Genomic DNA, 22,456 nt, shown 5'->3' with positions numbered 1-22,456 from the left:
CACAAGAGGCTTTTCCCATTTTTATTCATGACATCACTTCTTTCACTGTTGTTTTACACTTATATTTGTATTTCACCCATCCACATCGCTGTTTACCATTATCTTTGTGCCCTGGGGGGATAAAATTGCTCATGCCCATTCCCATTTTTAGGTCATTCGTTTCCAAGCCTTGTTATTGTGTTTAGAAAGTAATTCTGCAAATGTGACTTTAAGCTGAAACTGCTTCAAACAGGAAATAGCCTCTGCAAAGCTGAGAAAAGGGTGGAAACCCATCACAGGGATCGGATTTTCAACCCGATTAAAGAATTCTCCAGATTGTTCTGCGCCACTTCGCAACATATGATATCTCAGGGCACTTAACAAAATCAATTCACTCGAATCATACAGACAGATTTTATTTAAAAGGTCTTATATCTAAGAAAACCCAGCAGATTGCATCGAGTCTGACTTGTAGCATTCACTCCTCCTGGATGAGCGCGTAGCCACAGTGTACAGTTGCTTTCATTGTGTTGTTAACTTTGCAGCAATCCCTCATTTTAAGCATGCACGTAGTGACAGTGGAGAGGAAATCTCCCCTTTAAGAGGAAAACACCTCCACCTTTGTTTGACTGTCGGTACAATTTTCTTCCAGTGAAATGTCTTATTTTCCAGTTTCTTTCTTATTCTTGACCTTACTGACCTTAACTAAGATAAAAGAGGCCTGCAGTGTTCTAGTTGGTGTTTTTGATCTGGATGAGTCAATATTGATATTGACTCTCATTGTAGTTTGCTGGATTCACAAAGCCTTAGTAATGGCTTAGCAACCCTTTTCAGACTGACAGATGTCAGTGACTTTGTTCCTCATCTGTTCTTGAATTCCTATAGCTCAGGGCATGATGTGTGTACTTCACATTATTCAACATGTTCTAGCAAAATGATTACTTAATTCTAAGGGTCTGGTAGTAACCGGACCTGGGTGTGGCCACTAAAACCTATAAACATCTTGGTTAATTACATTTTAATGAGTTAGCAGGGAAGCAGGGAATTGTACCTTCATAGAGCAGGTTGATTTGAATTGCTATTTTTTCCTGAATATATTAATTAACCATTTTTAAAATGCTAATTGTGTTCACTCTGGTTATCTTTGTCTGGCATCAACATTTGTTTGATCTGAAAGATGAAAGTATGACAATAAAGCAACAGAAGATCTGAGAGGGGAAATCACTTGACTTTTCCAAAGCACTATATGTATTGGTAAAACTCTACAGCTTCTGTGTGAGTTTGACCTTTTATCTGGTATTTTTAAAGCGTGATGATATAGTCCTTTTATTGATTGTAAAGTTGTTTCTTCCAGTTTGTAACCACCTGGTTAGACAGTATTTCATGTGACTGAGTCATTGGATTCATGTACAGCTGTAAAATGAAACTGATGTCTTTTTTAACATTTTAAATTGCGTTTTAAAAGGAAGTTGTGCATCTGTTATTATGCTCTAATACTCATAATAATGTGCTATTGACAGTCCTTTCTCTGACAGTATAAAATCTTGATCTAGAGCTCAACAGAGACCCTAAAAGGAAGGCCCACAGGCAGTGGTAGCAACACTTAGATGCAAGCATGAGTTACATAACCAGTTATTTATCTTAACCATCATAAGCTGATACGCATTTTGAAATATCGCATTAGAAAAGGTTGATGAAAACGGCAAACTTTGAATTAATTCACAAAATTTAGCAAAAAAGTTTTTACGCTCACTTGACTTGACTTTGTGACTTTTTCTAAAAATGTAAATGCACTAAAGAGCAGATGGAAACATTTGTCAGCTGTTTCTGATGCCGGCATCTTCTCGGATATTCCAGTAATGCTCGAAAACAGATCTGGAAGCAACAACTGGTATGTTTGGACCAACGAAGAGACGCGACCACTTCTCATCCGTCAAAAAACTAATTATAAATCAACGCATTCATTAAAGCCCCGCTCTATTACTGATCTGTGGTCCGTGCCAGTTACCAACTGCTGCTTCCTGTTTATGACCACTAACGTCAACATATGACCACATTACGCTATGCGTCGGCTAGGTTAATTTGCTATAAACCAGCTGATGGAAACATTTTCTTTTTTGCAATGTTTTAAAAGTTTGCTCAAAATTCAAACAAGCGTTGGATGGAAACTAGTTTATAGTTGATTGTTCTGCAGCCTGCTGCTTGTTCTCTCTATGAAAATAAAATGGCAACATCTGCAAACAGCTGACACGATGTGTTGGACAAACTCCATGAAAGTCATTAATATGCACATTTTCAGAGTGAATAGCTTTAAATAAAAGAAATAAAAAAACATGTTGCTCTGCATACTGCTCCACTGCAGCTTTGCAGGGAACTCTGAGCACTCACATGCAGATATAAATTGACTAAGGGGGATAAACAGCAAGAATGGGGGATTTGCTGTGTCTCGTGAAGCACTTTCATTCATGCGTAGCCCCAATGACCCAATAAATCATCGCCCTCAGGCTCTTGCATCCCATCTGCATCCATCCTGAGCCTCCACAGTTTGTGAGCATGTGCAGATCAATTGTGAAAGCTCTCCCTAAGGGGAAGTAGACAACTACAGTTTTACAGGTCTGAGGTTCAGGCTTTCCTGCCCCTTTACCGGGTATCTTAGGGCAGCTGTCTGCTGAGTAGAAAATGAAGTAAGGCCCAAATCCTTACTGTCAGACCAAAATAAAGCTCCTTTCCCAGTATAGCAGTTGGAGTAAGAAAAGATGTCATCTCACCTAACGGTTCATTTCACAAACTGTGCTCGCTGCTGATATGCTGAGCTTCAGGTCCTACAGAAAACCTCTCTGAGGGAAAAAGGCTGTCCACAGTCTCTCTGCTTCTCAGTATCACTCTACTTAAGAATATCTTTTTTTGTCCATCTGCTTTTCCCCCCCTTGTTTCACCCAGTCTTCAAGTTGCTGTTACATCCATTGCTGTCTCTCTTGAAAGTGAAGCTACTGTATACTAAAAGTCAATAAGAAATACATGGTTATTGTTGCCGTTAATCTGAAACACATCACTGGCAAATTCTTTGTGGACATTATTTTCCTTTTTAGGGCTTTCTCTGTGTCATTGAAAGGGTGCTATCTATATCTATCTATCTATCTATCTATCTATCTATCTATCTATCTATCTATCTATCTATCTATCTATCTATCTATCTATCTATCTATCTATCTATCTATCTATCTATCTATCTATCTATCTATCTATCTATCTATCTATCTATCTATCTATCTATCTATCTATCTATCTATCTATCTATCATATTTTATATTTTATATATTTTTGTTGTTTAACATAATTGAACACACATTTCATAACTATACAGAGAGGGAGTTAATATAAGACAGGATATTGACAATACTGATCTCCCTTAAAAATAATAAAAATAATAAAAAATAAGTAAATTATATATACATAAAAAACACCCAACAACAAAAAATTATACATACAAAAAATACTTTTGTATTTTCTTTTCAACTTTTTCAAGTGTGAGAGGGTGGCGCATCCCACAATATTTTTCCTACTAACCCTGCATCAGTTCTGAACCACAATCCAAACAAAAGGAGTGTAAAATAAACCGACCCAGTACCTTCTCACGTAGTAGTGCATAATGGGCTTTTCTTGTACCATAATGTGTTCACCACACAGATAATCCTTGCTGTAGTATCAGTGATTTATTTCCCTGCATTTAATGACATTGTGTTGCAAACATGAATTTTATGCAAGCAACATACTTGTTTTTTTTTTTTTTAGTGAAGCTGTGGGATAACTGTTTATTCAGGGGGATGGGCAGACCTGAGTGTATGAGGGCTAGACAGATGGCCTGTGGTGTTTACTATACCTCTGGATATATTTCAGTCAGTTAGGATCTTGTTTATTTTGTTGCTCATTGACACTGACCTTCGTATCATTGGGAGAACATTATCATTGCACAGAAAAAAATTGCAGTCATAATTAAAGGTTCAGTTCTTTTGGGATTGTTTTTGTTCAGAACAATTACAGGCTGATGGAGTTCAGCTTCGTTAAAAGGCAGTTTTTAACCACATTATTGTTTATAATCACTATTGTTTAGACACTTACAACCCTAATGCTGCCACTAACATTTATTTGTTATTCTGATTTTGATTAATATAATTAAGCAAAAATATTGAACAAAAAACTGCTAAACTATAGCAGTAATTCTAAAGTGCCTTTTGCACAGAGCATTGGGCTTTTTGCCGTTCTCTCATTTATGGATTAAGACAAATATTAAGTAGCTGATATCGGATCTTTCTTGGAAGTGAGGGTTCAAGTATATGAAGACTGGTCGCTCCAACACTTTCTCCCACATCTAGTCAAAAGGACTTTAAACTGTAGGAACGTTATGGCAGAAAATGTTTGTAGTTTTGCTATTGGGATTTTTTTCTTCTGTCCCTAAATATGTGGGTATTGTGAATAAAAGCTGATACAGACAATACACGCTATGATGACAAACCACTAGATGAAATAGCTTAGATGTTTTCAATGACTGCCTTTCTATTGTTGTAGGTCAGTTATTATCAATAAAGTAAAACTACAGTATACCTGAGAGAGAAGCTGCTGTCTGAATCTTAAATCTTAAACGATTAAAATATAACCATATAAGAACTAAATAAAATCACCAGCACTACACATTTTTTTATTTTCTTATTTTGCTGGGTGAAATAGAGATGACCCTGATAAACGAGTGTTTACCGCCAACAGTGCTCTGCCACTGTGGATATGAATGAAACTTGAAAGGCTCTGTGGACACTGAGAGTTGTGAAAGCCCCCCAGTCTTCCCATTAAACACAGGCATAGTCACCGACCCCTCCTCGGGGCCAAAGAGGCTTTGGTAACCCAGTCTATGCATGTTGACCTGATTTGGTTTGTGTGAGTGTGTGTTTTTGTGTTTATATCCATGAGTGTGTGCATGAAACGGATTAGGAGGGTGGGGTGAGTGGGCCTTTGACTGCACTAGATGGAGATGTAGGGCACTGAGAGTTTTTCTCTCTTTTTTTCCAGAATAAGAGATCCATATTTTTTTTTTCTTTTGAAAGTTTTTTTTCCAAGAGATTTACTCCAAAATGATTGCTGCTCCGGACGTGAACAAACAATAGGTTATGTTCTGGTGTAGGGAAACAGCTCTTCGTACATCGTTTATAGTCACAGCGTTGCCCACTCATGCAGATGGTTTACTCTCTGCGAACCAAAGCAGCCATCTGGAGATAAGCAACTGTTCAATTCTTAATGTTCCAGCAGTGGCCAGATGGATGTAACGTGCAGGTGCACAGCAAACACATGTATGCTTGTCTCATGGCTGATTGGAAATGAACGAATCTAAACGAGTGGGAGGAAACAGCCTTGTGTTTTTCCTTCGTTCGCTTTCCATGATACACATCCTCCGTTCGCTATTCACAGCATCCTGGCCACCATCCCAGCATAGCCTTGTCTCTCAGGGACTCTGTCTGTTTCTCCCTTATTTGTTACTTAGCCAGGTCTTTTTGCTTCAGATCTGCCAAAACCTAGGTCCAGCTACAAGGTTGCATCATATCTAAAATTATAATAGTAAAAAAAAAAAGAAAAAGTAATTTATTTTCTGTTCCTTCATTAACTGGTTTGAGGTACCAAGTCATCCGACAAGTGGGCAGTAATTTTAAGATTCCTTTTTTCCCCCAATGATGATATTTGTCACGGCCTTCCAAGTTCCAAGAACCCAGATTTTCCAAGAAAGGCCATGGGTGACAACAGGTGGTTTGTTTTTGAATGCACTTCTGACTAGATTGTTTGAAATAATATTTGTTTTTTATTTCCAGCAAAAATATGAATAAAATAATAACAAAAAATATTGTACCACTTAGATAAAAACAAAAGTTAACTTAATCTGATATTAAAAATATTTTTTCTACCTCCTGTTGGACATTTGACAAACAAAAATCCGTCTCCATGCACCACGCCCTATACAGTGTGTTCTTAATCTCTTAAATTAATGGAAGGGTCTAAAAATTACCCCAGCAATGTAAACAGATCTAAATATAAAATTATAGCTTTTGTTTTCAAACTAACTTATTCTGTCTAGAGAAAAAAACAAAATAAATAGAACTTATAATTTACAGAAATTTGACATAAATGCCCAGAACAATATTACATTGCAAGACCATTGAATCAGTGCTGATGTTGGATAGAGTTAATCTCTTCTAGAATAAAAAAACAGATCTATAAAATTGCTTGTCAGTCTGGTGCGTCACTTTTAATTTTAATTTCTTTTTTTCTGTTTTTTCTCTTCACAGTTATGCATATTCCTAAATTTCTTAAGCCGTTTTCAAAATCTGATGGAAGAAAAAGCATTCCTTGGGCCTGCCATGGTATCCAGACTGCCAAAATTCGGTGGACGCCCCTCAGCTTGTGGGAATAGTCCTGGATGCAATGGTTCGACAGAGACGCCTACATCTATGCAGCATGGCAAGACCAGTTCATCCGGAACACGCCCGAATGGTCTTATTCGACCATCTCCATCATGCATTAAATGGAAGAAAGATGATAGCATGACCTCCTCTAGCCCTAGCATACCTGCTATTCCAGGGGATGGAAATGAAGAGAAGGCACAACACCATGCGCCCTCATTGCCAGAAGTAAAGAATAGCTCTCTTTCAACACCTAAAATGCGTAGGTCAGGTGTTTTGATGGTGGCTGCCTCCAGCCCCAAAACTGTCCCCAAGCAACTGACTAAGATAAGTCCCAAAACGGCGAAAGTTGGTCAAAACCATCTCAATGGACTTTCTAAAATAGCCTATAGCACTTCTGGTATTCCTGGTCGAACAGGGTCCGAGTCGCGCCTTGTGCGACCAATGTTAGGCATCGCCTCTCCTAGAAGTATTTCTCAGGATAGCCTATCACCATCCATTGAGCACCAGAAGATCTTGACATTGGACCACATGGTGCGTTCAAACAGCTTCACTCACTTCAAACAGATTCCCTCGCCCACCTGTGAGCCGATGACTCGGTCTTTCTCCTTCAATCGGGCTGTGGAGTTAGCCAAGCCTCTGGCCAACACTCAGCTTCGGCCCCCTCGCAGTAGTTTTCTCAAACCTCCAAGGGTCAGCAATGGGAGATTGTGTTTAGGGCTGAACGGCAAGCTTGGAGGTGCAGGTTCAGGTTTTCACTACAGCAAAAGCCTTCCGGCTGACTCCTCCCTGCCCAACCCATCTTTCCCTGCAGTGGCCACCCCTCCCCGAGTCTTGAGGAAACCTCTGCTCTCCAGTTCTGGCCTGACAAAGCCATTGGCTAACAGTGTGGGGTCTTTGGGTCACAGATCGGCTCCAGCGGCACAGAAACAGCAGAAGTCTCCTTTATCAGATGGGCTCAAAGAGGGCATTCGATCCTCAGTCTCATCTGATTGTGATGGACCTCTGAGGATATCTAAAGGTGCTGAGTCAGCTGGTGAGGGTGGAAAAGCAGACTCATCCAGTGACAGTGGTGGAAGCTCTGGAACTGGAAATGGACCAGAAAGAGACGTTCATGACCAGAGCTCTGTCCAGATGGCGACTGAGACGCCGGAGGATATGTCTTTATCTTCTGTCTCTTCGTTGGAAAGAGGTGACATCAGTGAAGAGTTTCTAGATGATTTTGACTACGCAGGAGATGTTTTTAGTGATGGAGACATGCCCGGCAGCACTACTCAAACCCTTTTGCAGAGGTTTCCCAGTGAGAACACAGACTGGGAGCCTGCAGAACTGACAGGTACAAAAAGAAGCAAGGAATTTATTGTTTTATTTGTGTGACATTTATTTTTAAACCCTATGTGTATTTGATTTTAATAGGCAATAAAGAAGAGACCCCTATGCAGGAGATGCAAGAATCTACGCAGGAATCGTTGGTGTTGTCTCCCGTGCAGAGTGATGCTCCTCAGGGTTCCTCAGTTGAGCTATCACCCTCCAATAGCTCTGGTGGGACCTATATGTGGGATGAAGAAGGTCTTGAGCCTCTAGGGGAGCCCAAGTCTCCGTTAGAAAGCTATGAGGATTCAGAAATCAACAGCATGGTGAGTCCCTAATTTCTTTGTTGTAGAATTCGATTTTATATAGATATTCTTAATCTTTGATCATTTATGTGACCCTGATGAGGTAAACAGTTAACAGTATTTTTTGTTGACTTTGTGGTGTACATGTGCAGACTGTCATGTTTTGCGAAGGAGGACCCAAATGCAGACTGCAGTAGAAGTGAAGGTGGTATTTAATGAAGAATAAAAAGAAATGGCCGGGAACAAACCGGAGGGTAGAACCCAGCAGAAACCAGCAACATGGACAGGAAATAGAACGGCTTAAATACTGGGAGGAGAACGAGGGAACAGCAGGAGGACCAGGTGGAGTCAATCGGATGATTAGGGGACACAGGTGATGGCAATGAAGGGGGAACAGAAGGAGAGGATGAACAATGATAGGGAGGAGACAGAAATCTAACAGGAAAAAGATAAAAGAAAAGCTTAAGAAAATCTACAAACTAAAAAATTAAAACTGAAGACCACACGATCCCCGGAACATAAAGAATAAATACAATCAAGCCTAATTCCCGGGAATGGTGACACACACTGGATATCCAGAGATTATCCACTCCGGCTCTCTGCTTTCAATAAATCTTAAATGTACGCTTGAGACATCAATGATTCAGCAGAGAAGGTAAATAGTGTCTAAAAATAAACAAGCAAAAGTTATTTGGGGAGAATCATAATACTAGCAGTGCTTTAGCCATTCTCAGTTTATTTTTTTCTAATTTAACAATAATAATTTAATCTATCGATCGATCTATCTATCTATCTATCTATCTATCTATCTATCTATCTATCTATCTATCTATCTATCTATCTATCTATATATATATATATATATATATATATATATATATATATATATATATATATATATATATATATATACCCAAAAACTGCTTTATTTGACCATGATTATGTGCACATTTAAGTAATTTGACTTGGGTTACAGCACTCACATTTAACATTGCACTCAAGTAAAAGAAGTCTTCAAAGTATTATTATTGCAGTAGAAGTAAAAACTAGTAAAAAAAAGATAGACTAAAGCTACTCCTAGAAGTACAATAGTTTTTTTTTTTTTATTAATCATTAAAGGTAATTACTACCCACCTCTGGTATTGAGCAGTCTTCTCAAAATACCTAAAGTTGAAAGTTCTGACTTTACATCCAAGAAAGATCATCCTAATTTTATTTTTGTTTATTTTTAGAAAGTAGAACTAAAGGAAATTTAAAGTTTGAGGCATTTAGCTTAGTCTTTCATGCGAATAGCTAAGTGGAGGATTAGAAGCCTAATAGAATAGATGTGAGTTTAAATTGGTGTGTTATATTTGAAATCCCTTGGAGGCAAAACATATCGTCTGTGATTCTGTAAACTGATTAAATGTACCCTAATCTTCACCTCCAAGTATTTAAATTAATCCAAATAGCCTTGAATTTCCAAGCTCTGTAGGATCTGTTTTCAGCTCTGTATGAAAGTTCAGTTTTCATTAGTGGATTATGCATAAATTATGTTTTGCATTTATATTTCACTTCTTAAACCTTTTCAGTTGCACATTTGGCTATGTACAAGGCCATTAATCCATTTAGAGGTAATTTATATCAATTATGTAAAAAGTAATAAGGTAAAAACAAAACTGTGAAGAGGATCAAATTGCCATGATTCTCTGCTGCAAGTAATCACTGGTGTTTTGATGCCAAGGCCTCTCCCTCTCTTGGAAGGTAATACTAATCTGCTTGGCTGGCCCTATTAGTCTCCCTTTGTATCATGTACCAGGGTATCCGATCCCGGTAATTATTGAACAGCTTAAAAATGAGCTCGAATTTAAGTTATATAATAAACTTTGTGGCGTTAACTACTTTCATGTTATGATATATATATATTTTTTGACGCAGACTTTCCCTCAGATAGTGGCGATTATCTCACAACAATGGACTTGTAGTAGCCACAAAATCCATTAAAGGATGACAGGTGTGCAATATTTTTCTGACCTGTCTGTATTTACTCATGTATTTGTTACTTTGTGCTTTCGATAAAGGAATTTCGCAGCATGCCTCAAGAAGTCAGTGCGTGCTAATGTGGTCGTTCTGTTTAAGTGTGCTCATAGCTCGGGGTAAAACAAAGCGCTCATTTACAATCCAGGTATAATGAAGACAGTGTCTAACACAACAACTGCTGTATTCTGCTTTCTTAAAGTCTTTCTAAACTAATCAAATCTCTTCAGAAAACAATGCAGCACTAATGTTTACATAATGCCACTATTAAGGCATTAGCAAATACTAAGCGGCGTGCTCTAATTCGTCTATAAAAGGCGTGTTATACTGATTACAGCGCTCAGAGGAAGTTTGGCATTAGTAAAGTGCTGTATCACCACAATGCTGTTTAGGATTGCGAGTGAGGTTAGAAAAACAGAGATTGTAGATGGATTGAAGAGATATACAGTAGAAACCAGATATTTACATACACTGTTCCTCACTGCCTCTTTATTACCTTGCCTCTTTGTCCTGTATTCCAATTGTAGGTCAGCAAAAGGAAATTATTTAGTAAAATTACTTCTATGCTAAATGTCCCATCTTCCTGACAGAACCGGTATAGTTGAGACAGGTTTGTAAAAACCTTTTTAGCTCTATACACACATTTTCAATGGACTTGAGATAAGGGCTTGGTGATAGCTATGCCAAAAAGCATTGACTTAGGTCTCCTCAGAACATTTTGTAACTGATTTGTTTGTATGCTTAGGGTTGTTGTCCGTTTGGATGTCCCGATTGTGCCCAAGTTTAACCATTTAACTGTTAATGTCTTCAGATAGTACATCAATCTGAAGTGCACCAGTTCGCTTTGCTGCAAAAAATTCTCAAAACGTTATGAATGCCACCTCGTACTTCCTATTTGGGATGTCATTCATAGACTTGCCAGCTTTCCCCTTTTTCCTCTAATTCAAACAATGCTGAAAATGGCTAAAACCTTTCAGCTTTAGTTTTATCAGACTACAAGGCCTATCTTGTTGTAAGTGGTGTGGTGACTGGACATTCCTATGCTGTTTATACCTGTGATTATTGTCTAAACAGATGAACATGACACCTTCAGGAAACTGCACCCTGCAATAAGCTAGGGTTGTTGAGGTCCACAGTTGTCTTTCTGATATCTTGGGGGATACTGTTTTATTTTCCCACAATGTCCCTCGAAGGAGGCAGTGTGTTTGCGCTGTTATTACTTTAAAACACATAAGTAGGTGTGACTCGGATTGTTTCCAGGGTCGTGATTTAACCAATCAGAAGCTTAGGATGCCAAGACGTCAACATAATCTGGACTTTCCTAAAAAAAATTTAAAGACTTATTGGTGTACGTAAACGTTTGGTTATGAAGAAAGGAGAATTAAATATCTGAAATTTTCTTTCTCTGGTTATTCTGGCAATTAGCAAAAATGAATCCTTTTGATAATTGTAACTGAGCTAGAAGGGGGAAAGCTTTATTTTGGGTTTCACGCCAGAGTAGGATTGTTAAAAAAAATGGTTGTATCTTTTTATACATTGTATGTAAATATCTGGTTTCAGTTGTACTGTGGTAACAGACGATACGTCTCATGTTGAGCTGACGGTAGGCCTTTTCTTCATCAGTGGTAATGTTCATTTCCACCCATTGGTGGAGCTGTGTTAACTAACATCCAATAAATCAGCAGAGAACTCATTTAATGCACTAATGTGGTTTTGGAAGCTTCCTTCCCTGTTCAGAGTAGAAGGCAGTCGGGGGATACAGTCCTCGCTGTAGGGTAGTGAAGGTCTGATTAGTGAGTGGAGGCTTAGAGGTGAAAAAGAAGCAAGAAAAGGAAAAGGGCAGAAGCAAAGGAGAGCAGATGCAGTGGCTGATTGCTGATGTGTGAAGATTGCCTCTATGGGGAATCTGCCTATGAGATATTTAACCATGCTATTTGATTAGAGGAAATGAATCCACTTACTGTAATTGGATGCACTGAGCTCCTCTTATCCCCACCCTTTTTTTTTTGCCATTTCCTCTCCCATCTGTTTGAATCTCACCCCTCATCATTCCCTTGTTCGCTGAGTAAATAGTTGTTTGCAATGAGCTAAAGAAAGCAGCAGATATAACTCTGTAGCAAACTGGTGTTTGTGTCACAAATGAGCTTCAGTTGTTGAAGATTTATTCAGTTCACCGTGATATTGTGGTTTCATAACCCGCGGAGGTGAATGCAGATAAGAAGCATCTTGCAGAAGATCTTTGCTTCATCTTCCTGGCTCTGAAAAGGATGCTGGTAAAAACGGGAGCGGGTTGAAGGCCTGGTTCATAGCATTCATCTACCTGAAAATTGTTTGTCAAACTTCTATCTGGAGAGAGGGAGTGAATTAGATACACCTCCCCCTCTGTGCTTCAGTCACGTTGCCAGACTGCGGTTGCTCGTGCAGTCCACTTGGAGGCACTGTGAATCCTCAAAACAAAAACAATGTGGGAGTGTGTTTTCCTTTTTACGCTTCTGTGTATGCCATCCTTTTTTTTGTGTTGATTTGTGGTTGTATCTGCATTCATAGAGCTCTGTGCAAAATTGAGGAGTGGGCTACCAGAGCTCATAATGAGATTCCCATGGCGTGCCATGTGGAAGAGCACAATACCAGCCTTGCAAAATAGCAGCTGAAACTGAAAGCTGCATCTCACAATCACTGAGCGTTTCTCCAACCCTCAGCTCAATGTATCAACAGTATCTGCTGCCCTGCACAAGTTCTAAAGTTAAGCTTTCAATAATTTTCAAACGTAATGACGTTTTATTTTCCAAAAGTGTCACACATCCAACGAGATGTGCACCAGAAAAGGATATTCTAGTAGATGTTTTCTAAAGACGCCCTGACTGATTAAGCTTTTACTGGCCAATGACCATTTCCAGTTCTTTAAGGTCCCACCTGCTGATTGAGCTTTTTTTTTTCTTTTTTTTTTTACCAACTACAAAGGATAAAATTGGAGAATGATTGTATTGCAGTAGCTTTAACTTCGGCTACAATTACAAGATTACCCCAATTTATTCATCTAAGCATATGTCCTTAACGTTTTATTGGATTTCATCAGCATTTATATCAACCGATAAAGACCGCACAACAGTAAGTGCAGTTATGTGATGCCTTAAAAGTGGAACTCACAAAAATCCACTATTTATGCAGATAAACTACAAAAACTGGGCCTAGGGGTGCTATTTTAATGTTACTGTTTTTTTTTTTTTTTTTACATTTTTATGTGAACTTGTTTAGTTCTTCAATATTTGTCTCAAAACTGTCTTAGTGCTGCCCTGTTAGGGTTGAGCAGTGGAGTCATCGAACTGATATGGCTCAGCCCTGCTGAGCTCCACAAAGCCTCCCTCAACCTCTGGTGACGAGAGGAGTGAAAATCCTCCACCTCAAAAGACCGATCAGTGGCGACACCACCAGATGTTGCCCTTGTCCCTCCGTGTTTCAACATGCTACTTTCCCTCAGCCTGACTGCAGCCCAGAGCCCCGCTTCACCTCCAACGCTCATCCCCACACTTAGCCGTATCTCTTGGAAGATGGGTGGGATTTTTCTAAATGTAGGGGACGTTTTAAGTTTGGTTAATTCAGTGAAACTGAAGTGAAAATCACAATTTGACCTGCAGATTGTAATTCAGAGCCCATCAAAAGGGAATTTGCTGATTGACTGGTACATATCTGATGTTTTCTTCTGTTGACCCGTTTGTGGTCTCAGAGTTAATGTTTTGCCTATTTTTGGATTGTAATACATTGTATTATCATTATTTTTATTCAAGGTGTTCATTATTTTTCTACCCATCAGCCTGTTCTTGACTTTTTGCCTCGACTCTGGTAACATCTGACTAAAAGCTCAAGTAAAAAATAAATAAATAAATAAATAAAGACATACTGTGGTTATGTATTACTCTGATTTCCTTCAGTACCTTTTCTCAGAGCTTCAGAAATACTGCTGCTCTGTTTTCCCTGTTTTTCCCCCTCTTATATTAGGCTTTTATAGCCCCAGGTTGAGACAAGTTAAGTCATTAGTGTTAAAATGAAAGAATTTCTTAAGCCTTTTTTGTCTCCTGAATTCTCAGCCATTTATTGAAAATGCTGCCAGTGTGCAAGCTTCACTGTTGCATCGATGAAGCTTGAAGCTTGAAGCTTGACTGCTTCTGTTTGTTTGTTTTTTAAAGCGACAGAAGCAGCTATTTAAGAGAAACGTTAGGTTTTATTAGTGCCACCGCCTTTCATCACCACCGTGATGTTCCTTCAAATGGCCATTTCTTGGACTAATGTCAGGAAGCGGAATGGCAACAACAGCAGATTGGCTAGAAAAACACCAAACCATTTTCACTGACAATCAAATCAAGTGGTCTAAATAAAATCAATAAGTACTGGCCATAAATTTTACAGTTACTGCTGTGACTGACCATCATGTTTTCAGCCTCTAGTATATGACTGTAGAGAGTGTTTGCTCAAGCTTAATCTGGCTAAAAACATTGTTTTGGGTAAAATAAACGTAGCATGGTTACTTTAGATGATGGATGTTCACCAGGCAGCCAGAGTCATAGATATATAACAACTAACAGGGTGGGTTAATAACCGTCATCTTGTTCCAGTGTCAGGCTCAATCAATTCAGTTCCAGAAGTAGCGTAGTAGGTGCATTAGGTCATACTTTAATAATAATAATAATATTTCTATTCAAAATAGTCAAAACTAAAAACTCATATTTAGATTTGTTTTGAAGGAATGCAGTTTTTAAGCATTTATTGTTTTGATGTTTGTTTTTAGCTTCCAGCTAGTGGAAATCTTAAAAAAAAGAGAAAATTAGAATATCATATCAGACCAAGGAAAAATATTTCCAACACAGAAAAGTTATTGTATGGGCATGCTATAGCCTACACGTTCATCGAGAAGACCGCTGACTTCCAGCAGACATGCATTGGATTAGGAGTGTAATGCTCAACAGGTCAATGCTAAAAAAGCTGGCCATGTACAAACATATTAATGGAAAGCTCAGTGGAAGGACAAAGTGTGGCAGGAAAGGATGCACAAGCAAGAGGAGGAACTGCAACCTTTAGAGATCTGTGAAGCGAAGCCCCAGCTAATTGAGGTCCAGTCAGTGGGAAGTTTCCACAGGCGGTGATCATTCAGGGATCTGTGTCATGGCGGTGGTCCGCTGTCTTTTATCAAGTCCAAAGTAAGAAAAGCATTTACCAAGACATTTTATGGCACTTCATGCATCCCTCTGCTGAAGAGCTTTATTGATGGGCTTATTTCATTTCTTTTAAAGCTGGACTCCAGCTCCTGCCCACACTGACAATAGTGAATTAGTACTTTAATCACAATCACCGATTGACCACTTAACTATAAAACAGTAAGGATCAAAATTTAAAATATAACAGGGTGAACCCCGCCTCTCGCCCATTGACAGCTGGAGATAGGCACCAGCACCCCTCGCGACCCCATGAGGGATAAAGCAAATAAGAAAAAGGATGGATGGATGGATGGAATGTCACTTTTTGAATTTAAATAACTGAAATAAAATGACTTCACAGTGGTATTGTAGTTTTTTGAGATGCGTCTAGACATGAGAAGCCTTCCTTCTTCTCCCTCCACATACTCAGTGTCTGATACCTGAACCTGTGTGCAAAGAAGCCAAAGCTACAAATGATGTGCCTGCCTTTGAAATTACATCCCATAGCTGGAGATGTACTTTAATACACTGTTTTGTTGCAAACAGTGGGGGAGCTGAGAGAGAGAAAAAATGGAATCCTATACAAGCATTTTCACATAGCATAGCGATTACTGAAATTGTAACCATTTGGGCACATCATTATGCTACATTTCTTTCCCCTTTCCGTCTTATTCAACATGCAGCAGTGTCATTACATTTCATGCTTGCTATTCTTTTATATGTAGTATTTCAAGGATAGTTGTCCTCTTTCATCAGTATTGCTTGTTTTAGCATGCCTTGTGGACCAGAACACAACTTGAACGCAAGTCAACGTCACTTTCAGATTACAGCCCAATAGGCGGTGATTTGATGGATTTAGCCGCTATATTTCAATTTTGGCTGTAATTGGTCATATGCCTTTTACCGTTTTCAATGTTCTTTGTATTACATATAAATAAAACCGCAGAAGAGTAGCTCAGTACTTGATGTTTTACGTACCTCCAAAACTCTGGCAAATCCAATCCTCTTGGATTGATAAAACAATGTGTAAACATCTCAGACACCTGCGTTTTCTGCAGCGCCTTCTTCCAGCTTCCTGTCCTGGCACATTTCATTTTCTTATCTAAAGGTCACTCTTGTTTGTGACTAACGTTGGGTTTTTATCACAACAGTACATATGTGGCAGCTCGGTGCGTACGTGCGGCGTTTTCACTGTGGCGTAACGGCATGTTGTTATTCTGTCAGCAAAACAGAAGAAAATGTGAAGGATAGATAAATCGTGGAAAAACATACAGCAGAATCAATGGTTCTCTAACTCTATTTTATTCCCTGCTGCAGCTGTCATCATTCATTTAACAGTTTGGCTCAGTATGCTTCCTCTGCATCGCCTGTGTCTGTCCCTGAATGTTTGCCTTGCACACTGCAGAAACAAAAACGCGGAGGGGGAAAAAATGGCTTGTTTTAAACTTCAGTATCCCAATACACAGATGATCATACAATGATTTGTCTGATACTGATTTTCTTTATTTCTTTACTTCACTGGTCCTCTTTTGATGCTTTTCAAATGTTTAGCCAAACCCTTGTGCATTGGCAGTGATCAGCGGTTGGCGTTGAATTTGAAATAGATGAGTAACAGTAACTCTTATGTCTGTAAAACAAATATAATATAGTGAGCTGCAACACTCCTATCCAGATTGAATAACCACTATGACTTCACAGAGTCCAAATGTACAAAACTCAGTGTATAATATTCAGATTATACACTTTATTGTCTATAATGGGAATTATTCGTCTCATTCCCTAAACACTGTGTTCCAGTGTGACTATTGTTTTTCACTGCTCACAGACCTATGTTTCTATTTGGACATAATGTTCTAATCAGAGAAAACTGTCTAGTTTTGGGAACCTCTTAGCTTTGCCAATAAACTGTCAAGATTTTTGACCTCTCTCCCAGCTTGGTGTGTTGACTGCATCATAGCAGCTTAGGGTGGGGGTGTCCAAAGTACAGACCGTAGGCCATTTGCGGCCCCTGGACTGGTTCTGTGCGGCCCCCAACTGTAATTTAAAAATAATTTGGCTGCCCACCAGCACCTATGGTTGAGGCAGATTAAGACGTTTTATTTTTAAATGGGGGAAATTAAAATTATAACATTAAGTATTTGTCATTTAATAACCTCCTTTTTTATGTTTTCTTTAATTTCATAGTAAATAGGGCCGCACATATCATTACTTTTTACTGAAATACAGCCTTTGCTGCCCTGAAATCTGCTATTAATGCATTTATTGAACTTGGCTAAACACAGCAAGCAGGTTCAAAGAAAGACTGATCCAAATTATTATCGTTATTACTGAGAATAGACACGCACACACAAAAAAATAAAATAAAGCCAATGAGATGTTGCAGACTGGAGGACCATCTTTCAGTCAGTCAAATGTGAAAAAACATTTTTTTAAGATTTGGACCCATGACGACTTGCACATCCCTTTCAAGTACAGAAAATCTGACTAATATGTTTTATCACAATATCACATACTCACATTTTTTGGAGCGGGTAAAAAAATGTCTGATATAATTTTTGGTTGATTGTCGTTTTTATTATCATTATATTTTTCTGCCCTTCAATACTTTTCACTTGGGTGATAACCTCCAGAGCTTGTGTCACACCCACAGTTGAGTTGTTGATTGTGCTCGCCCACTTTCAGCTACGTCCTACACATTTTCCAATACAAAATTCCATTCCTTTTTTTATGAACTCAAATATGTTTTCTATGCGTTTTCCAATCATTCTACACAACCTATTGACTTTTTATCTGCTTCTATAATGGTAGAGTGTTTTCTTTATGTTTCAGGTGTTTCAGGCCACTGCTTTCATAGAATCTGGACTGTTTCAAAAATATAAAAGTGTTGGACTTATCAAATATGTTTTCTGTTTTTAAACTTTATTCTTCTTCTCCTCTTTCAAATAGTGGGCAGACCAACGCAGTACTGCCTCCTTATAGAGAATGTAGTGAAGACTGAACATAATCTGAGTGGAAACAGAGTTGTTCAGCCGAGCTGAAAAAAAAAATAGTTTGACTAAAAACGTGTGCTTCCTTATGAGGTACAAGCACCTCAAGGCCTCTAACATGAAGAGGTATGCCAAGACCTTAAATCAGGTGTGATGGAGCAGGAACATTTTTTTAGCATTAAAGAAAATGGGTTTGGAGACTCAGCTCAGAAAAAAACAATTCAACATATCTTTCATGGATGATAAAGTGTCGTAAAATGTCCTTATTTATAGCCTTCAATAAAAAATACCCTCTCAAACGACCAGAGTGCAAAGCAGATGTGAAACACGGCTATTTATCTATCAGTTCAGACAGATAGAATTAGACTTTGGATGTCTTTGATTGAAATGGTCCACCTCACTGTTGCTACAACAGTGTCTTTATACTCATAAAATAGCTGTTTTGTTCTGCATAATTGGTTTGGTAAGTGGATTAGAGCGGCACACAGAGAGCACTGGGGCAAAGGACTCGCTCAACACCAAGACCAGTAAATCCAAAGAGGCTGACAAGAAAGGATTATACTGTATGTCAGACTGCTGAAATCCCACAGGATATACATGATCTGAACCTCAGTTTTGCCAATCTGTGTCTCCCACAATATCACAGCAACAGCTCAGCAGCTATTCCTGAGTCCTGAGCTCTAAATGCGTTATTAAATAACATACTAATTTATCCAGATATTTGGCAAAATGATATAAATGATGTTGCTGAAAAAATGCTTACTTTTTCTGTACTGTGTGTCTGCCATCAATGACCCTGACTGAGATTTCTTCAGACAGTAATCGTTACTCGATTTAAAAAAAAAAAAGCCTTCTTAATCTTGGAGCATAGCAAACAGGACTGAAATATCTGAGAAATACATTTTAAATATTTCTCCTCTGTGCATATTGATTGTAAACACAACCCAAGTTTAACTTGGTTCTTTAGATGGGTTCTTGATTTTCCCTAAATCTAATTTATCACGGTGGGATGAAAAGCTTCTCCTGGAAATCTTCAAAACTCTGGGTTTTCAGTGTTTAATGTCAGCTCTGCAGATCTATGAAATCAAAAGCTTGTTTACATCGTCAAGAACTGTGTTTCAGTTGGAAAGTTGTAGCAGTTGTACGTTTTAAAATTAGCTGGCCTTTTAACACCTAATCAAACTATGACTACTAACTTTCATATTAAAAAAAAATACACCTTTGTCTCCTTCATTACGTTGTTAGTGTCACAATTTGTATATATAGTTTATGCTTGACATGCAAAAAGATGATTTTTTAGAATAATCTTCAAGGAAATAACTGGTTATCCATTTTTTATGTTCTGAGCTCTGCACAAACTGCACCATTCATTGTGCTTAATGCATTGAAATTAAACATATTTTAAATGGATTTGCATTACGCTGTGTACCGCACCGCTCATGGGAAGATCAGAGGCCCGTACTACAAAGCAGGATTAGTAGCTTACTGAGGTAGCTTACGGTTCAACTGTGGGCCTTTAGTGTCACAAAGCTGGTTCACATCGTACAGGCCATGTTGGTTTTTTCATTGAACTCCCTTTCCTGTTTACTTTTAAAGATTTTGAACCTTATTTATTTCATGTTTTTTTTTTTATTAGGATTTCTAAACTGTCAGTCATTTTCCTGGCATTTAATCATTCATCCCAGGAGTCCACAGGCACATCAGGCTTGCCATATTGCATGAAATCACAGTCGTTTTCATTTCTATGGATATTTTCTAGCACGTTCAACATACTAACATGATATAAATGAGCAAGTGCATTTTCTTTACCAAGATTTTCAAAGTCTGCATGACATGAACTTGAATATAAACATGGATGTCAACACCACTGAATAATATACATCCTTTTTTTGTTTATTTGTTGCTAAAGAGCATTTTACACAGCACATTTACACTGTCTGACAGGCGCAGACAAAAATAAAAATCACATCTCAAAAAATACCTGAAACACATTCAGTAGCAAATTAAAAAAAAATACAATCATACAGGGTCAAATTAGGTATTTACAGAGTAAAATGGAGCTATTCATTGACAAGACTCATTGATAACTTTACTGATTCATAAATTCTGATCGTTTGTATCCATTTATCCATTTATCCATTGTATCCATTTTGTTTTTGGCAGCTTCGAATGGAGCATAGAGTAAAGCAGCAGAGCTCTTTTCAACCTTTGTTGGTGTGCACTGCTTGATAGCTGGAATATGGGCTAATTAGTTTTTTCTTGGCTTCCAAAAAAGACAAAGAAAGCACAGTTTTGTTTTAAGCAGACAACTAAGGCAGCCCCAGTAGGAAATCTGATTAAATAACCTGATATTATTAGACCTCATCTTCTTATGTTACTGTGTAATGAGCAGAATAATTAGATATTACACATACTTTAAGCATCCAAGCAGTTTTATCAACTTTAGCGGATGTTTTGCTCAGATGTTCGGTGCAAACTCTATTTCTGGTGTCTTAGTAATTTGCTTTTAAACTCCTGTGTCTTTTTCTACCTTCTCTCTGGCAAACCTAATTATGTCCTTCATGATATTATTTCAGAGGAAAGGCTGTGCACTTCCCAAACAAGCTGAACTTGACTGCTGTAGGTCACTTGATCACATTTTAGGGCTTTGGAGGCTTATTTTAGCATATTGGATTCTGCTCTTATGACGAATGTGTGTGGTATAAGCAGGGCGATCCTCTTTCAAAATGTATTCTGACATGTATTTTTAACTAACATAAAATAGGAATAAATGTAGTAGGTGTCCTAATTTATTCCTAACCACAACTTAAAATTACATTTTACAGAAAGCTTCAAAAGCTCCTTTCTTCAGTTTGTTAACGTTCATGATCATTTATTTCAGACATGTAGCACTCAGTTCCAGCAAATCAGCAATTGTACCAATTATACGAATAAACAACAATGAAACAAAATTAGCAAATGGACACAAGGTATAAGCTGAACATCTCTGAAATCTTTATCTATATTATCATAAATGTTATTGCCAAGACAATGGCATATAAGCCTTTTTTGGTGTCAGACATATATATATATATATATATATATATATATATATATATATATATATATATATATATATATATATATATATATATATATAGGATACACATGCACCTTATTCCTGTATTGCTTTTTTACATGTTCAGTATAACGAAATGCAATTAATATCAAGCAGGGAAAAGGAGCATAGTTTTTGTCAAGCTCTTTGCATTACTGTTTATTTATTTTTTATTGTTTTTTATTTATTTTTTATTATAGGTTTGTCATAAAGTGTTTATCCTAAAAACGAATTTAATAAGGTTAGAACTGAAGATAGCAACAGGACTGAAGTTAGGGGGAAGGCATAAATCAGAGAATAAGCAGCAGAGGGAATAAAACAGATGAGACAGGTTGGTTTGTACACACACTGTTCAGAAACAAAGATTCCACCCACGTCTCCTCTGACATTATTTGAAAGACTGCAGAAGCATTTTTTTGTTTATTCTCCAGCCTTAATTGATCCTTCATCATTAAGTCTGAAGACAGCAGTCAGTTTTTATGACACACACAAGATTTTCAATAATGACTGATTTTTGCGTTGTGCATTCTAGTCAAATCTTGGACTATTTAGTTTCGTAGAGCAGAAAAAAATGCCTGGGAAAAGTAAAGCTTTGAACTATTGATTCTTTTCTTTGCTTTTGAGATGCTTTGAAATATTTGCTACAGAGCAAGTCAGACTGCTGCATAATTTGAAGCTGATATGAGAAGTGTTTGTGCTTTTCAAAGCGAAGTGCATTATCATTCATAATTGGGTGATATTTTTTTGAAAAGCCTGCTCTGGTATCCATATCTTGATGTTTGGAAAATCGTCTACTGGAATGCCTTTTGAAGAAAAGAATCATCTTGAAACTACATATAAATTGATGCTAATTAGCAAAGTAATTTGGGAATGGCAAGACATTTGGCTGTGTTCAAATAACTATTGATATTCAGTTATGACGTTAATTATGACCACCCTTCTTTGAAAAAAGAAGTATTCCATAGATCTTCAATGATAAATGAAACTCACTTACCCGCAGTTTTATCATCTACACCTCTTTAATCTCTTGCTAGCCCAAATAGTGAATCAGCCAATCACCTGGTAGTAACTAAATACATCACTGCATCTAGACGGGATGAAGACAACTTGCTGATGTTCAAACTGAGTATAC

At 37.9% G+C, this 22,456-nt stretch overlaps 1 protein-coding gene across 5 annotated transcripts in view; it reads left to right on the top strand.

Moving 5' to 3' along the window:
* The window catches only part of ccser2a (coiled-coil serine-rich protein 2a), a 72,313-nt gene that overhangs the window by 10,749 nt on the left and 39,108 nt on the right, over positions 1–22,456 (top strand). For all 5 annotated transcript variants that reach the window (XM_012864028.3, XM_021317200.2, XM_036126818.1 and 2 more), the window contains 2 exons: positions 6,306–7,755; positions 7,836–8,056. In XM_012864028.3, the coding sequence (XP_012719482.2) occupies positions 6,348–7,755; positions 7,836–8,056 (1,629 nt within the window). In that variant the 5' untranslated portion in view covers positions 6,306–6,347. The remainder of the gene's footprint in view (positions 1–6,305; positions 7,756–7,835; positions 8,057–22,456) is intronic.

Source organism: Fundulus heteroclitus, chromosome 22 (genome assembly GCF_011125445.2).
Source record: "Fundulus heteroclitus isolate FHET01 chromosome 22, MU-UCD_Fhet_4.1, whole genome shotgun sequence".
Classification (NCBI taxonomy): Eukaryota; Metazoa; Chordata; class Actinopteri; order Cyprinodontiformes; family Fundulidae; genus Fundulus; species Fundulus heteroclitus.
Note: the sequence above shows the minus strand (reverse complement) of the source record. Positions and strands in the feature narration are given on the sequence as shown.